This window comes from Chenopodium quinoa, unplaced genomic scaffold (genome assembly GCF_001683475.1).
Source record: "Chenopodium quinoa cultivar QQ74 unplaced genomic scaffold, ASM168347v1, whole genome shotgun sequence".
In the NCBI taxonomy this organism is placed as follows: Eukaryota; Viridiplantae; Streptophyta; class Magnoliopsida; order Caryophyllales; family Amaranthaceae; genus Chenopodium; species Chenopodium quinoa.
This window is the reverse complement of record NW_018743975.1, coordinates 136,256-157,400: the sequence shown is the minus strand read 5'-3', so window position 1 is coordinate 157,400 and position 21,145 is coordinate 136,256. Positions and strand designations below refer to the sequence as shown.

Sequence of the window (21,145 nt, the reverse complement as noted above, 5' to 3'; positions counted from 1 at the left end):
GTGAAAGAAACTCTAGATTAGATAATTTGCTCAAATTAATTAAATACAGTACTTCGTAAGAAAAATTTAATTGTCATATATAACTTGAGAAAGACTTGATGGAAAACAGGTCTAATTTGATGAGGTCATATAGAATGTTGGTCTTCAATTTTGTCATCCAAAAGTGTTAATATATGAAGATTAGGATGCCTAATGATTAGGGTGAAATGATTAAACTAATGCACGCTAATGAAGAAAATATGGATAAATCTAACCAATCACGGATTTTAATGTAAGATACAAAAGCTAGGGTTTCAATTCACAATAGTGAGTATTCAATTATTTTGAATGACCAACGACTATGGAATATGTAGAAATTGCAATTAAAAAATTTCACACATATTTAACATGAACAGTGATAAAAAGTTTTCAAGAAACTAGAAGTTTTCATTGAAAGATACAAGATACAAACCATAATGTTACATCAATTTTCGTTGGCGCTATCTAGGATTAATACAAAGTAATGATGAAGCTGATAAATTTTCTCTATTGGAGGAAAATTTTAGCAAAATTAGGCATCATGACCCTAATTTCAATGATCTATTATCCTAAGTTAGGAGAAAATTCTTCAGCTTCATCACTTTGTATTGATCCCTAACTTATTCTAAGCAACAAGCTATGAAACCATTAATAAACTTCAATTCTAACAATACAAGTAAATGTAGTACTACTATTCTTGCTTGTCCATTTAGCATTTGCTCCAAAACAAACCTCTCCTCATTCTTGTGAAATTTTTTGTTGTAGAGCACAAGCTTTGATAAGCTTAAAAACCCGCATCATGAGCCTAAAAAATGAAGCCATCTTCAAATATAAATCGATGAAACATTAATTTTTGGTTAATATATATATATATGCCCGCACTAATAACTAGCTAGCTCCTCATCTTCAGAGGAGCCAGTAGTGATGCATTCTTTCTCTTCCTCGAACCCTTCAAGGGATGGGTGAGGGGAATGTCCCTTACCAAAAGATCTTATATGGTCTTTGAGAGATCTCTTGTGCTTGAAATCGGAGCCACAAGTACAATACCAAAGTTTGCCACAATTTTTCTCATGAGTTCTCCAATCACCTTTAACCGCGAATGCTTTGCTACACTTCCTACACATGAAACCTTTGATGCCATGTTTTCTCTTGAAATGAGTTTGGAGAGTCCTAAAATCCTTCAAAGGTTTTGCTCTAGGGTGGTTGATGTTGTTCTTGCACCCTTGCGCACAACAGTAACATGGTAGCCTTAGCATTGCTGCTGGTTGTGTCCCTCTTAGTGATTCTGGTCCCTTTCTATACTCCGAACCATGTCCCCACATATGCATCTTTATTAACAACACAAAGAGATGAACAAAATTATTTCTTTACTATAGAGATTAAATCTTATTTATAAAATCAGGTTTTTAAATTTAATAATTGTTTGAAACATAAAAACTAAAGAAATATAAAGATAAATATACTCGTATATGCTTATGTATGTATTGATCATATCATACATACTTAATGTTAAAACATTGGTTATAATTAATGTTAAATTTGAACAACGGAATTAATGATATGAAGTAATTATTTATTTTTCTTAGGTAATATAAAAGCGTGTCCTATTAAATCAGAACTTCTCACATATCGTCAACCCAAGTAGTTAAGTAAAAATCGGCTAGAAAATAGAGTAACATTTCATATAGCGGCTGGAAAATAGATTTATTTGTGCTACTAGAGTAATAATGCTTATCAAAGTATGTTAAAAAGAAAACAAGTACTATATGCAATAATGCAAACTCATGAAGAGATTTGATCAATTATTCCTATATATGTAAATTCATATGAAATAATATACGTGAAAGCAACTATATATACATACTAGAAAGTTTAGTGAGAACTTGTTGACATATTTAAGTAGTACCTAGGGATATATTCTTACTCTACCCTCTTGTTAGTCATTTGATATTAATAATTCAATTCAGCTAACATCATTTTCATATTTCGGAGATATATGTGCAGTGTCTTGTAATTATTATAACTCACTTTATTTTGTGGCTGGCTGTTATTTTTATGTAAATGATTATCTATCAGATATGATATTTATAAAAAAAAAAAAAAAAAAAAAAGCAAATTATGCACCAAATAAGAAGACTTTAATTTGATAATTAATTATACCTAATACCAATATCATCTAAAGAAAAGCAATCTGATTAACATAATTTCAACGCATGATGAGAACACAAAACCTAACTAATTTGTGGAAAACTACTTATTTTTTCTTCAATTTTTGTCTCATCTCTTTTAAGCCATATAAAAATTCAAATATGACACAAATTAAGTTGCACCACGTACAACTAAAAAAGGATGTATAGTTCTCAACAAAAAAGAAAAGGGTGCACAGTTATTAATTTCACTTTTATTTTTTAAGGCTTTGATGTATTCTAAATCAGTACTATAATGAAAACTATGTTTATATTCCAATTTGTTATCAGTGGCCAAAGATTTAAAAAAAATGCTAATAACAATTAGCTAAAGCTAATGACCCCCTAGGGGGTCATTGGAAAAGATGAGTAAAAGTAAATTTTAAATAAAAATAAATATTAATAATTATACCGATCGACACATGTTTTTGACATACATTTTCAAATTAATATCATTAAGGAAATATTTTAAATTATTTTCTAATACCCAAGGAGCGCTCATTAGCAAGATATATATCAATTAACATATTTATTACAACCTTCATAATTATTATACGGAGTAAGTGTATAAATTGTTAAAGGATGGAGAGATAGCAAAACTAACTGTTGATGTAAAAAAGAAAAAAGTTACAATACATTTAATCAACCCTTAAAGTTGCACTGTGTATAGACATCAAATACTGTTTGAAATTAATATTAATTTAGGATTGCACAAAAAAAAAAATACATGAGCGGGTATGAATATATTATACTTAACATTTTATAATCAGACTTAGCCCCTTCGATTGTGCTTCTATGTAATCCTAAAAACTGCGAACTGAGTATATCATTTCATAAAAGGAATAAAAAGAAAAAAAAACAAAGGACATATATATAATCAAATGAATGAAAATCTTGATAAACAAACCTGCATGTTATTGTAGCGGTTGAAAGTCTTGTTACAAATGGAGCAAGAAAATTGCATGGGTCCGATCAAGATTTGAGCTGGGGTTGGGATCCAAAACCTACTCTCAGTGTTAAATGATGATGAATAATCATGATCATTATTCATGCTAATTTTCTCTTTATGATCATCATTAATCATCATCATCATCATCATACTTTTATCTTCCTCAAATTTCAAATTCTTACCCTCAACCACTTCATAATCATCATCATTAGACAATTCTTCATGATCATTATTATTTGTTGTAATAACACTACTATTATTATTATTACTATTAGGCAACCCAATGTGCAAGGCAACTGTAACCTTCTCCTCATCATCATAATGACCTTCCTCTTCTTCCTTCACGGCCTTTGCCTCACTAAGCCTACTCAAGAGGGGCAAAGTCATGTCTCGATCGAGATCGATATGGCCTTCATCTTCTTCAACTTGGTGTTGTTTGTAGAACAAAGGCAATTTCATCATCAACATCATGGGGTTAGTCATGAGCTTGTTATTATAATGAGTTTTTTGTTGAATTGTGGAAGAAGAAGAGAAAGATGAGATAGTTGTTGGTGAAGGCTTAAGCCATTCAATGAAGTTTGGAGGAGATTGAAAGTACAAATCCATGTGATTTACATGGTAGAAGCATAAGCTCCTTAATTATTAATTTGTATCTTAGATCTCCACACTTAGGTAGGTATATATGGGGAGGCATAAATTCACCTTTTTATGTGGGAAAAGGGATTTTATTAATTGATGTCACTAATTATTTATGCCAATGGGAAGTTTTTTTCTTTTCTTATTTTAGGTTTATTATATTTAATCACTTTTTTTCTTAAGAGTTTTCCTCTCTTTTTTCTACCTTGAAGAGAGGGATATTAGTGGTGGGGTTAAGGATAATGACATGCAAAATCAAAGCTTTGGCTTGATGAAGAGAATCCTAGAACAAGCTGACCTTTTGCTACGCAATTTTTTATTTTTTTTTATTTTTTTTTTTTATAAAAAATTTTGTTGTTGGCCAAAATCCATACATATACAATATCACATGCAATCTGTATACACATTAAGAATGTCTTTATTTCAAGAGTTTGATTGATTATTCGTTCGAAAACAGTACAATAGATAATCAGGTTGATAGTGTAATTTGATTCGAATTTGACAACTAAACTGATCAGGGTAGTTGACGAATTGGATTTTTTTTAGAGATGATTTATTTGATTATAGAAAAAAAAAATGGTGCATGTGTAATATCTAAAATAAAGTTTTTTGGCAGTGGACAAACTAAAATTAATATTTTGAAATTATTGTAGACAAAATAGGAAACAAAGGTGGTCTAGTCAATACCTGAAAGGATGTAGTATCAACCTCAAAAATATTCTATTTATTATTACAAAAATAAAATAATTAAAAAGGCAAATATATCAGCGTGCGAACAATATAAAATTTCAATAGTTTGTATTATATTATAAAATTGCATGATGAAGATCAGGATTCTCCATATCAGAGAAAGGAAGAGGTGCACCTAGAAGCTAAGTTATGGATATCCATTCAATATTAGCAGCTAGATTAATAAGCATTAAATGACAAATTAGTCTTCTAATAGACTTATCCTTAAAGACCTTAATTATGTGACCAGAATAATTTAACTTAAATGTCGTTATGCAAATGTTTGTTGGAGAAAATTTTAATTTGTTTTGGAAATCCTGGTACATTTTCACATGAACCACATTCGATGTATGATTAAATATAAAAAGCATATTATATACAAAGTATTCATATAATATGAATACATTTATAGGTTGTTATGCATTATATTCAGTAACAGTAGAGCAGTAAGTAAATTATCATTTTATTTCATGCATATACTCCGTACTATACTCCATATTTCTCAACTGAATACTACAGAGTACTTAATTACTCTATTTCGTAAGGTACTTTTTTTTCCCCAGGATTATTAGTAAGTTATCTTTAATGATCTTCTAATAGATGTATCATGACTCTCATCTATAGTATACTCCTTGAGTCCTTATAATATTATCAAACGCTAAATTTAATTGTCACATAATTAATATGTAGTATATACGTTCTAATATAATTTGTACGAGTATATATTACACTGTTGCATGATTCATGTAAAGATTTAATATAGGGGTAATATTATCATTTTACCTCAAACCAATATTCAATTTTTATAAAGTAATTTAATACCATCGAATTCAGATTGTGTTTCAAATTAAAATAAAATTGATTTCTTAAATCTAGGCCATTATTGTTTATTTCAGGATTCCACCGTACGTAAAAATATTACATGCAAAAAAACTGTTATTATTATATTTAGACTCATAACCTTGTACTACTAAAAGTGGCCATTAAGGTTTGTCTCAGCATACCTAAACATGAATGATTATTGATGATGATTAAGGTTTGATATGAGTACAAGGGTAAATTATCTGACAACAAAAAAAAAAAAAAAAATCAACAAAGGTTGGAAATTGGATGACTGAAATAGAAAGGAGGAGCAAAATACAAAATATCTTAGTATCGCATTGATGTTAGCTATTACTCAATACTCAAGATAGATTATGCATGTTTTGTATTAATTGTATACACCATAACCCATTCCTTGTTTAATCCGTTCTCAGTGCAAGTTTTTGTCCATTAATATGTCATATTCATTACTTGCAACATTATGATTAATAAAAAAATGGATCAAAATAACTAATGACTATTCGACAATCGACACCACGATACTTTTATTTAGATTTATGCTGTGTATGTATTTTAACGTGTGTATAGAGAGCCTTAATTAAGGCAACAACTTCGACATATTTGATAAAAAAATTTAGGTAATGCTTCAAAACTTCTAACTAAGTCATCTTTGAGACCATTAAATTACTTCAATAATCCTTATCCTTTAACTAGTCTCTATCACGAGCAAGATTGCGAAAATATTCATGAGAACAAGAATAAAAGTGAAACTCCATTATTAAATCATGTACAATTTGTTTCTCAAAAAAAAAAAAATAGAATAAAGATAATCATGTACAATTTGTAAAAAGACCTAAAGGCTTACAAAACGAATCGACTATATCAAGCCTTGTGAATCTTTACGGTGTTTATCAAAAAAGGAGCAATGAAGAGATTACCGACAGGATATCAATTGGCGGATTTTCAGGGTATAAAAACAAATTTTTCAACTCTTTTTTTGCCTCCTTTTTATTTCCCTTTAACAATTTGGAAATTTCCTTTTGTAAAATTGCATTTTTATGATAACTATTTTTGATTCTCCTCCAACCTAAAGCCCCCACCATGGCACCACCCCACTTTGTTATTACTCTTTTTTACTTATCTTATTTTTTCAAATTTTCATATTGTATTTTAAATTATGGGTTTATTTTCTTTTTTTTTGGTAATAATTGATTCTTGTAACAAAAAGTAGCATTACTTGAAATGCTCTTGGCTACAAACAAGAAATTATACGGATATTTCCAATCGATTTGGGCGGTGGTTGAGTATAATTCATGTTTTAAATAAGAAATTAAAAAAATTTATGTTTTATAGAATACTTTGCCTATTAATTAGAGCTAACTAGACTTTGACTAATTTGAATGTGAGACAGATAGATTAATTAGAATTTTCCTATTTTATTTGAAAGAAAAACACTCTTAACAAATGTTGATACGTTGTTAGGGTCCTCACATTGCTTTAAAGTCCTATACCTCAAATTAAATAGTTATACCGAAAGATCTCGTATTTGTTTTTTTTTTGGTGTTTAGAGAGCCCTTGAGTGAGGATCGATTTCAAGATCTCCTGAAACCGGGAGGGAAATTCTAACCACTTGAGCTATATTTGTTGATTACTATACCCAATCAGTAAATTCTAGGCTAATTTTCCTTTCTGTGCGGAGTGCATCACATATTCACATATGGCGTAGTAATAAGTATCCTTTTTTTTTTTTTTAACCTTTTATGTATGATTGACAAGTTACCTAACTCCAACGTTAAAGTTAAAACTACTTCCATCATACATGCTAGATATTATAGGAGAACCCTAAAGTAAACAAGGTAACCTACCTTAAAGTTGCGCCCAATTATTGTATAAAGTATAATATGAATGCACTCTTTTTATGACACTTTTTTGAAAAAAAATTAAAAACAAAAGTCCTAAAGGATATTATCTTTCATCAATTAAAACTATACAACATCTATAATTGACAATCAACAATAATGTAAACATATTTAACAAAATCAAACAAGAATTAACTGGAGAAGGGCTAAGAATCCAAATACATAGATATAACAATTCGGCACATTCTCGATTTATAGTCTCATACAACTTTTCTGTCGTCGCATCATAAATTTGTGAAAAAGAATATTCTTGTGCTGATTTCGTAACCCAAATCCGAGCAATACTCAATCTTAGCCTCGCACAACTGGAGACTAAATTAAGCGCAAATAAAACCTTGTCTTTCGAAAGAGTACGAAAAACTTTGTCTTTCGAAGGAGATCGGAAAAACCTTGTCTTTCAAAAGAGATAAACCCTTTCTTTCGAGGGAGACATTATTATAACCTAGAAAATAGAAAAACGTAAAATAAACAAAATTGGGGCTTTCCACCGGTGAAATTCGATGGAAGCCCCTTCAAAATTGACAATAAAGACTAGAGTTTTTGAAGAGAGAGGAGAGAAAAAGGAGGCTTACTTTAATGACACTTTTAAACAAATACAGTATCTCTTTTTCTACTTTCAATTATTCATTACAGTCATCGTCATATTCTTAGGCTAAATTTACGTAAATTAAATTAAATTGCTCTAATTTTTAGTTATGCTACATCCTAGCTTCATGATGAAATTGTTAAGCATAGTAAATAATTGACTAAAACAAGTTAGTTGTTGTTTTTGGAAACAGACTTCTTTTAAGCGTGTTAGGGTATTTTGGGTATATCAAGATGTCCTATAATCTATGTTCAATTGTCCAAAAGTCTTTTAGCTCCGCTTTGTAAGGGTTATCCGAGAGCTCCACCTTGATGTCTGAGGGCTCGGCCTGCAAGAAAGAGAAGGTTAGCTGTCCCGGGGGTGTGACCCGGGGAAGCCCCTGCAATGCTTAAGTCAGCGAGTCGTACTTTAAAAAAGAGAAAGAATAGAGAGAGAGAGAGAGAGTACTTTCTAGAGAGAGAAAGTAAAGAGAGAAGGAGAGGGAATCAGAAAAAAAAAAAAAAAAAAGTTACCATCATTAATCATTTGAGAGCTATTTATAGATGTACTTTCAGGTGGCAAAGCTGTACTTAGTTGGACAGATTAGGAACAAATCCGTACTTTGTAATGATTAATGGTGGGTTGGATCATGGAGGGGTATTTTCGTCATTTTAGGTATCTTGGGCTTAGGACATGGACTAGGCCCAAACAGTTGTATTTTCTCCCTCATAGTCCCTTGTAAGGCCCTGTTTACTTCACCTTTAAAAAAATAATATTAATTAAAAAAAATTCAGTTAAGTAAAAATAATTTCAGTTCAGTAAAAAATAAGTTCATTTCAATAAAAATAATTTTAGTTCAGTAAAAATAAGCTCAGTTCAATAAATTTCAATAACTTTAAAGAATAAATATAACAGAAAATCAGTAAAAATTATTTCAGTTTAGTAAAATTAATTTCAGTTCAGTAAAAATAATTTCAGTTCAGTAAAAATAATTTCAGTTCAGTAAAAATAATTTAATAAGTTCAGCAAAAATAATTTCAGTTCAATAAAAATAATTTCAGTTCAATAAAAATAATTTTAGTTCCGCAAAAATAAGGTGAAGTGAACGGGGCCTAAGAGAATTTTTTTTTTACGAGTCGGAGTGTATTGTATCCAAAACTAATACTCCGTATTTGTATTTTTCTTTTACACATAACGCATTCATAATCTGATCTCAAAAATATAAGTGCGGTTGTATTGAACCTTTTACATTTTTTTTTTTTTTTTTTTGACAAAGATCACTACAAACAAACAAAAAGCATATAACTAAAAAGACCAACAAAAGAAATGTCGTTGTCGAGCACGCACAGCCAGCCAATGCACAGGAATAACCCATTCTAGGGACCTTATATATTCTGCAAGCAGAAAGTTGAGGGAGAATTTCCTTGGTGCGCTTATACATGCACATTAATTATATCCCAAGCTATACGTACATACTAACATACCAAACTCGAAATTTTACGAGTTTGCACCTAATTGGAATTGCCCACTTGGTACGAAGTCACACGCTTATAATGTCAGCATTGACATGCCTCACAAACTGACCTTACTAAGACTCTAGAATGAGGGGTTTAAAATTTCTCATTCCAAGTCCTTTTTATGACTTAAGTGGTAACACACCCACCCAAATATTTAAGGATGACTCTCTTGACGAAATGACGAGTCTACGCATGGTAGAAACGCCAAATTATTAAATAAGAAACATTATAATAATGTATAAGTAGAAATTATCAAGGGGAATAAAAGAAAAAAGGACTAGTTTGTATGTTAGTTTATAATAGTATGGTTTTTTTGACAAACTATTAAATGTTTGAATTAGTAGTATGTTAGCTTAGTTGTTACCTTTCCAAAGAGTAATGAAAGGGATAATGTAACTAGTGCTAGTGGTGGTCATGTTATTAATTAATATAAGTCTATGTTTTCATGATTATACCGCTTAATTGTTTCTTAACTGCTCATTTACGGTTGAACTATCAATGATTTACTTTCTCACTTCTTGGATTTGGTAGGTTGAATAAATCAAAGATGATAAGAATATATTGAGCTGAGATAAGTTGATTATCCAATGAGATTGATACATTTGTTAGGCACTATATATATCATTGAAGTTAAAAAAAATATATATTCTAATTATAAGTCGTACGATAAGTGTTAATGTCAATAAACGGTGGTAATAGTATTGAATGTATGTGTGAATAACGTCATAATGAAACTCATTTTCCGTAAATCATAGGGGAGTGTTTGGTTCACATAATTTAGGCATAAGCTATGTGTTTAGAATAGTTTATTAAACTCATTCCTTATATTTGTTTTATGATTTTAACAGTTTCAAACCCATACCTCGAACCCAAGGTATGGGGTTTAGAAACCTAGGGGGAAGGTGAGTTTAGCTCATTCCCATACTTTAGGTATTAAATAATTGGAAAAAAAAAGTCATTCCATAATCATACTAAACAAATGGTATTAAGAATCAATTAAGTTCCAAACTCATACCACTATGATTTCATTCTTGATTTCAACTTCATACCAGTTTGCGAACCAAGTGCCTCCAAATTAAGTTTCCATCAAAAGGTCTGGCCTTGTTATTCTCACTTTTACATATTAATATTCAGTTTAAATAATTTAAATTTGGTAAGAACAAGTTATATATCTAGAAACAAGAAGTTAAATTTAGTAAAGATAAGTTTTAGTTAGTAATCATCGGTAATTTTAAAGAACAGATTAATTAAATATGATAGCAGGTCAGTAAAAATTACTTTTAATAATCAGTAAAAATAAATTATTTCTAGTAAAAATGATGTAAGTTCATTAGAAATAAATTAAAATATTTGAATTTGTTGCATAACAATGGTAGATGATGTGATGAAAAAAACTGAAAAGGGTTTAAGCAACCCAATGAACAAGAGGGTTTCAAAAGTGAGCATTGTCATGTTGGCCATAGTTTTGAAAAGCTAAGAGTCTAAGAGATGAACCACCTTATGCTAAGATTAGCTGATAAGAAAGTTTCTCAATTAAAACATAATTTTCAAGTTTGATATGGAGCACATAAAAATGCAACAAACCAACAACTTTTGGTAAGGAGACCTAACCTTCCTCGATTTCGACTTTTGGGCAGCGACTAGGCTTAATTAAGAGAATAGTTGAAAAGTTTATCTTAATCACTGTTCATTTCACTTTATTTACTTATTTATTTAAGAAAAAGTAGGTTTAGATAAAATAAATTATGGAGTATGAGTTAATGTTTTGTTTTTCCTCAGCTTGAAGAATCTCCAAATGTATCACTGACATCAACATAAGGTTTATTGTATTTCAATTTCCACGTAAATAAATTTAGATTAATCTAAATAATTGAAAATCAGGTGAATCAAAAGAACTCACTTTCATTGATATTTCTCTTCACTAAAATAGTTTGGATTCCAAGCATTGAAGGTTCCTCATCCTCATATCTCCCTTACCCAAACTTACCAAAATCTCATGGGCCGCTAAATCCAAAAACAGCGTGTCCTTTTTTACTACAAATATGGACCACCAGGCCTGTCCTCCAACTTTAGAGCTTGAAGTCCAATTTCAATCATTTTCAAGTATTTTTAATTGGGGCATTTTTCTGTGAGGCTGATCACACTATATGACCGGGGTTACTCAAGTTACTCGGTCAGGAGTTACTCGAGTTATTTCTGACAGAATAATCCTGATCGAACCCCTCAAGTAACCCCTGATCGAATCCCTCAAGTAACCCCTGATCGAACCCCTCAAGTATCCCCTGATCGAGTAACCCCTGACCGAACCCCTCAAGTAACCCTTGACCGAGTAACTCGAGTAACCCCGGCCACACGGTGTGGCCAGTCACATACTCCCTCCGTTTTTAAATACTTGTTCCACTTTACATTTCCAGGCATTTTTAAATATTTGCTACATTTCCTTATATAAAAAACATTTACAATATTTTATTCATTTCTCTCAACTAGTAGACCCAACATAAATCATATTTTATTAATTTTATATTCTCTCTCTTCCAATTCTCTCAACTATTTTTGCTTTTTACTATTTATTATTTTTCCACTTACCTCACTACCTGCATATTTTATTACTTTCTTCTAAAATTCCGTGCAGGGTGTATAAAAATTTAATGACTTTATTTTCACACAATTTCCAAACACCATCAACCAAATATGAAAAAACTAAAATACCCTCCACCAGTCCACCTCACTATTTGGCATAACATTTGAGTGACCTCTCCTTTATTTTACTTTCTCTCTCCTCAATCTGACAATGGCGGTATCAATGGAGGCGGGAACTGCCGTTATCCTCACTTTTACTCCTCCTCCTCCTCCCGTCGCCGCCATTTTCCATCGGAGACTTCCGATTTCTGTCGGAAATTCGTCGCTATTTTCCGGCGTTTCTCTCTCTACTCGTTCTTCGATTTTTCGCAATGCTAACTTCTCTCGAAGGTGTAGTCAGGTATTTTGTGATTTTTTTCGGTTTTTGAATTTCGTTGCTCATCTTTGTTGCTTAATTCTGTGAATTTTGAGGTAATTATTTGATTTTAGGGTTTCGATTTCGTATTTTCGTTTATAATTGAAGAATGTGTGGTTTAATGTGTGTCAAAAAAAAAAAATGTGTTGATGATTGTTTGCGGTGTTAGAAATTTGATTTTGTAAGCACAAAATTTCAAAATCTTATGATAATTACATAATTCTGTAGTTCTATGTGATAATATGTGAAAATTGTGAAAACTCTGTTTGATATTGCTATTTGAAGGATTTAGTAATTAGTATTGTAGCAATGTGTAATATTAGCTTAAGAATTTAAGATCAGCTAACTTTGTGAAAGTGATGTTAGTTATACTTCCTGAAAAATTTCCATTAAACGTTTCACAGTAGGTTTCGATGCCGTATTTATAAGCTTCCTTATCCAAATTGAGTTCATCAGGATCCTTAGAAATAATATTTTCTCCTTCAAAAATAATAAAATAAAATAAATAAATAATCATATTTTCATCTATGTTTATTAGGAGCTAATGGAACGTATTGTTAATTTGAAATGAGTGTGTGAGATTGGTGCTGAGTGTAAAACTGGTGCTGAACGAGGACCTAAAATTTAACTAGGTAGATTTTAATTTAGAGTTAGTGAAATTTTTCGATGTTTGTTGCAGTTAGATTGGTGTATGGCCAGATGCTGTATCATGCGGAACGATTGTCATTCTTGTTTTAAAGGTTTTTGAGGAAGTTGGGGGTACAATGCTGATATTGTAATGATAACATTGTTTATTGCTTGGAATTGTCTAGATATTAAGTGTCTTTTTCAATTTTTTTTCTAAAATTTGCGGCAGATGGGAATAATGTATTGGTTTTGTTTCAGGGTGATGTTTATGGCAACAGCAATAACATAATTTTGACATCTACGCCTGCTCTAACTTTCATGAAAGGATTGTTGAAATTTGTGCTTTCTAATTTTCTGCCGCTAGGTAAGTTAATTTCTATGCGTGAAGTCTAAAATTATTGAGAATTTGGGAATGTTCTCTTCAATTGCATTTGACTTGTTTGAACTTGTATCTGAAATCATCTAGAACTCATTGTTGTTGTTAATTAAAAATGTGCAGTTTATCTAAACTTGTATGAACTACTCTGAATACTTTTTTTTTTTGGAAAACAACTTATAGCTCACATTTATGAATTTGGATCGTTTGAATGAGTAAAATTTGATTTATGATGGTTGATTGTAGATCTTCTGTACTGTTGTGTTTGTTGAATAATTCCTGATACATGAAACACCAATTACGGAGTACTAACAAACCTTTCTGCTAATTAACAAGTTTTGACACGACAAGCTTAAGGGATTGGTTGCCCATGATGGGTTTTCTAGTCTTTGTGCTAGTCTTATGCTTGCTATTCAGCTGGTTTTCATCATCGAAAGACAAAGCTGGAAACATCTTTAACTGTTATTGCTGCCCCTGAGATATTTTGGAATCTTGGCGAGATATAAATTACAAATTTACAAGTTTGAAATATTACTGGCCTTGTTCTGGCACATAATTTGTTTTATGCTTGCAAGTTGCAACTTGCAACATGCATGGGCTTCTACTCAGTTTGTCTCAACCGAGAAAACAGATAATAATCTTGCTGCATGTTTCCCGCTACTTTTAGCTCCTCAGTGTTTGAGCCCCTAGTAGTATCTTCCTTTAATAGTTTGTTGTTAGTCATTACCCTGCAAACCAAATATTTGCAGCTCTTGTTGGTGGAGTAGCACTTGGGTTCTACAGTCCTGCATTGGGTTGTCTAGCACACAAATATTCCTTTTCAAAATTCATCACCTGCTGGCTTTTCTTTTTGTCTGGTAAGCTTTTGTAAGTTCTGTATTCTTGCTTTATGGTTTTGGGCAAAGCTGTCTAACTCTGAAATGCTTCTTGTTTCAGGACTGAAGTCACAAGATGGTGATCTTAAAGAAGTTGTTGAGGCTTGGCCTGCTTTTTTGTATGGCCTTGTATGATCTCAATTTTCTGAATTTATACTGTATGTTGAAAGTTCTAACTCTTTAGATTTATTGTTCAGTCCAGATATGATATGTCATTGTCTTGTGCACACTTGGCATTTCTTTTTATGGTTTGAAATATATCAATATATGTATTTTCTTAATAATTTTGAAGTGGTATAATATATTTTTGGTCATGAAAATGTTCTTACTCTCTCTGAAGTTCTGGTTGTGTTACATTTCAGGAACTTTTAGTGAGGGTTATTTTTTAATTTAAATTTTTTTTTTTTTAATTTCCGCTTACTTCATGATTTATTGAGCTTATTTTCTACAAAAAACTAGGAGAACATATGATTGATAAGAAAGTAAGCAAAAGATGCAGGGATCCCTTTTACAAATTGAGTGAAATAGCATTATGAGCTAATTATATTACGCTTACATGTTTAACAAATAAGCATGAAATTACACTAAGTGAATTAATGAATTACAACACAAAGACAAATTATCAAAAGTTTTTATTTTTTATTTTTTAGGGCGTCTCATTTAGATTTTTTATTTACACAGCTGCGTAATTTCTATTTTTGTCTTCCCCATAGCTGCTTTGTTCTGGCCAAAATTTGGCTCTTTGTGCATCTTCTCAATTTCCACGTGTTGAGAACGACGCTTAAACCTGAAAGTAAATTTAATTGTGTTTCAAATAGAATGTCTTAAATATTTGGAGTCAAGTGAACTGTTATAGATGACATACCCTTTCAAAACCATGGTTTATTGGATGTGCTCTAAATTTATGCTTCAATTGCATAGTTCCACTTGTGTCTGATGACTAGAAATAGGGATTGAGAGTGAGTATTTCAAAATCATAAAGATTACAGAAAATCTGTAACAAATGTGTATACATAAACCTTTTGACCTTTTTTTAAAATAAAAATAAATATATATCTTTATAGTTTTATGTGATGCTGGTGCCAAAATTGCTTTCGTTATAATGTGGTCTTGTTGCTAAGTGGCTTTTTAAGGATCATCTCAAAGTAATTGATACGGTTCATTTCTTTCACATTTTGGCTTCAATTTTCCTTCATATTTTCTTTAACTTGTTAAAAATGTTGATGATCTAGGCTTGGGGAAATGATATTTATCACTGTTTTCTTTGTTATCTTCTAGGCTTCCATCCTGCTGATCTGTCCTATCTTTTCAAAGCTGATTCTCAAAGTTCAAATGTTACCTCAGGAGTTTATTACAGGCATGTATTGGATTCAGTGTATAAAGTTCAGATTCAGTGTATAAGTGCTTATTATAGTCAATGCAACTGTGCGATGCAGCTAACTTTTTTTATTTATTTTTTATTTTTTTATTTTTTATGACTCATGGGACAGGCTTGGCGATTTTTAGCTGTATGCCTACGACGTTGAATGGAGGAGTAGCACTTACACAAGTATCTGATTGAGACATTGAGTTGATCTTTGATTGTATGAGCTATATTCAAGTATCTGCTAGTTATTTTAACTCTCTGTCTTTTTTGTGACACCAGCTTGTACGTGGGAATTCTGCTTTGGCTCTTGCTCTGACAGTAGTATCTGTTCTTTTAGGCATTTTGACTGTAAGATACACTCTCCCTTAGTCTCCCCTTTAAAAAAATTTAAACTCTCTGCTGTCGTTCTGGATCTCATTCTATCAATTAGTATCTGTATACTCACTCATCCCCTGCCTGAATTACCTAACTCTTGAGAAAGCCTGTGTAGTAGTAGACTAGTAGTCTCATGCATCAACACATATCATCTATGTCTTTTTGAGTATGTTTATTGTTTTCTTTCCTTCCTTCCCTCCGTCTCCTTCTCTCTATCTTCTTTTCTCTTTTTTTTTTTTTTTTTTTTTTTTTTTTTTTTGTGTGTGTGGGGGGGGGGGGGAGATAGGAGCAGCCTTGTGACATTGAGCAAGTGTTTGAAGTTGCTGACCTTGCTGTCCTAGCTGATTACCTGTCAATGGATAGGAGAGAGCCCTGTCAGTATGTGCTTATTTTAAAAGAAAATCAACTACCATGCTGGTGAAGAAATATGTGATAGTAACAGTAACCTTGTTAAATGACTAAATTGAGTTATATTGGTAAGTGAAATAATTTTATAAGGTAATTCCTATGTCCCATCTTTGCACTCAAAACACAAAGTATCACTTTCAAAATTAACTTGAAATTTGGATTGAAGAAACTTGATTTGAGTTCTATGTGGGAGTAGCTCTTGCACTTTACGAAAAACCTGGTTATGATCTATAACGCTACCATAGTAATGCAGTCTGATGCAACCAAACAATAGTCTTTATTTAGTTACATACTACACGGAGCCTTTTTCTCAAGTTTAAATAAAGGATTCATAATTTCATATGCTCTCATCCATACCTATAACTTATGTTAGATAGCCAAAGGGCTTCAGCTCTTTTGACATTAACATCAATGTTAATCCAATGCCTTTACAAAAAGGTTCTGCATGGCGGGGTAAGCAGGTGTCTAATACTCAAATGTATGCTACCTTACTTTTGCCGTGACAAGGAGGATGTTTCTGGTTGACTCATGATCTGAAACCAGCAAGTGATAGTTTTTTCACATTGATTGACATTTTAATGCATCAGGTTGATAAATACATAGTATTCAAAATTTGTTGAAATAAGCTTTTATATTGTAGGTGCCTCTCTGGATCACAAAATTATTTGCTGATGGATTTGGTGTAACAATCCCAACTTGGAAGCTGTTCCAAAGTCTTCTTCTTACCCTTATAGTCCCTCTCATTCTGGGAAAGGTTATTTCTGTTTCAGATTATGGTTTTAGGTTAAAATTATGAAAATTCTGTACACTTGATAATGAGAAAGATTATTTGATGATAAAGACTACCATTAATTTCTATTTTGATGATTAGCTATCCTATAATACCTGCTTACTTCAAAGTTTCTTTAAAATACCTTTTTTGGCAGAAGCCGAAATTTCATGCTTGATATAGTTATTGTCCTGTTTAATTTGTCTAAGAAGCTTCAAGCTCTCTTTCCCGGTAGTAGTATAGATATTTTATATAATGGTGCTTTATGCATCTGAAGTTGACTTTTTTTCTTTTCAGGTTTTGCGGAATTCATTCCCTGGTAAGATTTTCTCTGACCTTAGGCTGGGTTCAGCATGAGTTTTTGGGTTGAATTTAATAAGAAAGGGCTATCTTTTGTTTTTTCTTCCTTTGGGTCTGGGACTCTGGGATAGGATCATGGAATATTGCTGATGAGATACTGATTTTTGATTGAAAATTGTTCATGCAAGTGTGAAAGGTTACGTTCCTGAGTCAAAATTTAAATTCATGAAGGATTTTGACCTATGCAAGTTTTGAGGGTGAGGTGAGGTTCTGCAACATTTTAGCTTTGGTTTAGGAGGAAATTTAGGGGACTAGGCCTCGTTAAAGTGCTAAATGGTAGATAGAGAGAGGTTAAAGGTGTTTACATAATTATATGTGGATGGTTCTTTTCCATTCTGTTTCTTTCAATACTTTGTTGTTTTAACAGGTATGGCAAGGTATGTTGAACAGAATGACAGGATTTTCTCGTTCACCACTTCGATTCTCCTTGCTTTTGTAAGTCCTGAATTGTCGTTTTTGTGGTGCTTAATGGTTTAATTGATGTGGGAATGCATGTGATACTTTTCTAGGAACATAAAATGGGTCAAATAGCATATGAAGTCTTTTCCATGAGAGTCTGAGACATTAATGTACAAAAGTTGGGGATCTATGTGTGTTTACGGGGATGGCTTGAGCTTCATATGGAAATTTTTTAACATCATGGTTTCAAAGTGGAAAGTTTTAATTCTTGAACTTAGGTTATCTTTCATATGAAAAAATTGTGGTCAAGTTTCTGTCTTTTTTTTTTTTTTTTTTTTTTTGTAGTTCATATATTGAGCTCTCTTTTTACTATGATTCAGTTTCCATGGATGCAAGTCGGCAAGTCACGACAATTGCTTCTGATGGTTAAGCCTGCAATCTTTGTTTGTGCTATTGTGATTGGAATGTGAGTACATTTTTTTTAAATGCACTTGCTCTTATATTTCATATTCTGTAATATGTACTGTAGTATTTGACTGTAATTGAGGCATTACTGGATTGATGTATCTTCTGGCCACCATTATCCTTGTGTTATGGTTTTTCTCTTACCTACACTGGCACGAACACTTTTTTTTTAAAAGAGGTCTGATGTCCTAAATATGATCATATTTATTCAATAAAGTGCAATTATGGAGAAAATGCTCCATACACCCTCAACATCAAGTGTCAATCCTCTAGCTTGAAATTGATTTGAAACTAATGAAATACATAAGCTCATCCATTTGAAAAATAGAATCAATAGTTATTTGAGGTGTTGGACAGAAAACCATATGATTGCTATCTAGTATCATTGACTGTCTTCCCTTGCCTACATTTCCCCAATGCAGTTGGCACTTGGCAGTAGCTTTTCCATTCTGAAGGTTTTGGGAAAAAATTGCAAATCTTCTTGAACATATTTATTCTTTTTCATTCAAAACATTTTTCCTGGACAGATAATTAAAGACTTAACAACTGTTTTCTTTCTCTTCTTCCTTAAAGACATGAATCTCTTGGTTACTCCTCAAGATCATTGAATAGGGGACCTTTTTTCATTGCCTTCTCCAATCTACCTTATTATATTGCTTTATATCTCTGCTTTTTCGCTAGCTGGGTAATTTTGGAGGAAATTACAGTTAAATAACAAAAGGTTATGAAACAGCCACAGCTTCAATCTCTATCAGTTGGTATCAAGTTTGTTTCACTACATTTTTATGGATCTATTCAGCCATCCAATAGTATATCACTGACTCCAGGCCCCAATCAATGATCCTACATTGTTCCAGTGTAGGCCGTGACCCATCTAACATATTATCAAAGAATTTTAATCAATCTGAACAGGAATTAAACAAATTAGAGGGCATGGAATTAATAAATTTTTTAACAATTACTTTTTTTTTTTTTTTTTTTTTTTTTTGGTGCAAAGCAATTACTTTAATTATAAACAACGGATATCAATTAATTTTGTGAAATTTCAACCTTGTAGCTATGCTTTTAGCATTTGGTACTCGTAAACTTTCATCATATTTGTTCCATGACACTTTTCTGACTGAGTGCTCATTCATGTGTGTGTACTTATTCTGTTGTCCCAAGGCTAAATTGTTGAATATTAGGTTAATTAATTTTTTTTTGCTGCAGACTTATACATCTGAGCTTTATAGTTTTTAATGCCACCTTGGTGAGAAGTTTATCTGTTGGATCAACTTCGTGGAAACCAGTGTTTGAGAAGCAAGCAAATAGAAGGGCTTTAATGCTGGTTTGCAGTCAGGTTGGTTGATATTCTTGCTGTTAACTGTTTTATTGGTTTCCGTCTCTATGGTGTACTTGGATTAGGAGAAATTTGTATAAGTATTTCTCCAACTCATTACTACTTATACATCCATTTTTTTTTAAAAGAAAAAAAAAAATTGTATATGTAAATTTGGTGGAGGGGCATAGACTCTGTTGATTGTAAAGATATGCAAGTGGATGATTATTTCCATAATTCATTTTGCTTTGGTGTATGCTGATTTCTTAAGTGATATGTTTTGTTATAGAGATCCTTGCTTATTGCAACAGCTGTGGTGGAGCAGCTTGGAGGCGTGTTAGGTGAAACTGGCTTGCTGCTTCTGCCTTGTGTAGCAGCTGATGTGAACCAGGTACTTTGCCCAAACTGATACCTTTATTTAATGTAGTAATTGATGCTTCCTATTTCTTATTTACGAGCTGAATAATTTTAAAGGAGTAATTTTATAGTCATTTTTGTACTATGTGTGCAGATCATAATTGATTCACTTCTAGTTGACTTCTGGCTTCGAAAGGATGAGCCATGCGACATTGGGAAGAATACGTGAAGCTTGCTTGACAAATATATTGAGTGCTAAGTTCCCTTCCATCTCATTTTTTAAAAAAATAAAAAAATGTATACAAGGAATTTTTTTTAGATCTTCAAATTTATATATTTTTAATTCTTTTCATGATTAAAGCAGTATTTTTCCTTCTATTAATTACAAGGACCCTTTAATGAGTTAAGTTAAGCCTCTTACCCTAAGTTGGCCTTATCAATTAGTCAAGCTCACCAAGGGTATATTTTGGCTTTAGTAGAATGTTAGTGTGAGCTTGTAAACTAGACTCTTTGATCTCAGACTTTGACTGGATGTCTCAAAGGACTGAAATTTGAAATCTGCATTGAGGAAGTCAAGTCTCTTAATAAGGATAGGTAGTGTGATATCAGAGTTCATTCTTAACTCTTAAGAACCCATTTCTCTTATAGTTGAGCTCCCTCACCTGAAATTAGAAGTCATGTTTATAGTGTAATTTGAACAAGTAATTTGACAGCCAAATTCAGATGAAGAAAGTAGGTAGTATCAGTGTATTACGACTATTACCAATGTGACTGACAACCAAAGTCACTTAATAAGGATAGGTAGTGTGATATCAGAGTTCATTCTTAACTCTTAAGAACCCATTTCTCTTATAGTTGAGCTCCCTCACCTGAAATTAAAAGTCATGTTTATAGTGTAATTTGAACAAGTAATTTGACAACCAAATTCAGATGAAGAAAGTAGGTAGTATCAGTGTATTAAGACTATTACCAATGTGACTGACTGCTCATCAGGATTGCTCAAAACCATAAGAATATTAAGGTCGAAGAGTATGAATTTAGCGTGGCATTGAATAAATTAGAGACTCTAGGATATAGCATAGCACCATGTAGTAGATATTGAATTATTGATGGC

General features: G+C 31.9%; 2 protein-coding genes across 2 annotated transcripts; one reads left to right on the top strand and one right to left on the bottom strand.

Annotated features, from left to right (window-relative positions):
• Positions 1 to 398: 398 nt before the first annotated feature.
• LOC110689612 (zinc finger protein WIP3-like) lies at positions 399 to 4,201 on the bottom strand. Its single transcript, XM_021866377.1, has 2 exons — positions 3,112 to 4,201; positions 399 to 1,346 (listed from the first exon to the last, which is right to left on the bottom strand). The coding sequence occupies exons 1-2, from the start codon at positions 3,757 to 3,759 to the stop codon at positions 900 to 902; spliced, it is 1,095 nt and encodes a 364-aa protein (XP_021722069.1). The 5' UTR covers positions 3,760 to 4,201; the 3' UTR covers positions 399 to 899.
• A 7,793-nt stretch (positions 4,202 to 11,994) lies between these two features.
• On the top strand, positions 11,995 to 20,413 carry LOC110689611 (probable sodium/metabolite cotransporter BASS4, chloroplastic). The gene is made up of 14 exons (XM_021866376.1): positions 11,995 to 12,321; positions 13,222 to 13,327; positions 14,089 to 14,196; positions 14,276 to 14,343; positions 15,493 to 15,571; positions 15,705 to 15,763; positions 15,860 to 15,928; positions 17,004 to 17,117; positions 17,430 to 17,451; positions 17,860 to 17,927; positions 18,272 to 18,357; positions 19,566 to 19,695; positions 19,964 to 20,065; positions 20,186 to 20,413. Exons 1-14 carry the CDS (start codon positions 12,133 to 12,135, stop codon positions 20,258 to 20,260), a joined length of 1,275 nt encoding a protein of 424 aa, XP_021722068.1. The 5' UTR covers positions 11,995 to 12,132; the 3' UTR covers positions 20,261 to 20,413.
• The last annotated feature ends 732 nt before the right edge of the window (positions 20,414 to 21,145 follow it).

Excerpts from the sequence above, each read along its gene's own strand:
- LOC110689611 (XM_021866376.1), top strand. The coding sequence starts at position 12,133 with ATGGCGGTATCAATGGAGGCGGGAACTGCCGTTATCCTCACTTTTACT. Across the intron at positions 15,764-15,859 it reads GAGGAGTAGCACTTACACAA|CTTGTACGTGGGAATTCTGC; the intron begins GTATCTGATTGA and ends TTGTGACACCAG. Across the intron at positions 15,929-17,003 it reads TTCTTTTAGGCATTTTGACT|GTGCCTCTCTGGATCACAAA; the intron begins GTAAGATACACT and ends TTTATATTGTAG.
- LOC110689612 (XM_021866377.1), bottom strand. The coding sequence starts at position 3,759 with ATGGATTTGTACTTTCAATCTCCTCCAAACTTCATTGAATGGCTTAAG. Across the intron at positions 1,347-3,111 it reads ACCGCTACAATAACATGCAG|ATGCATATGTGGGGACATGG; the intron begins GTTTGTTTATCA and ends TTGTTAATAAAG.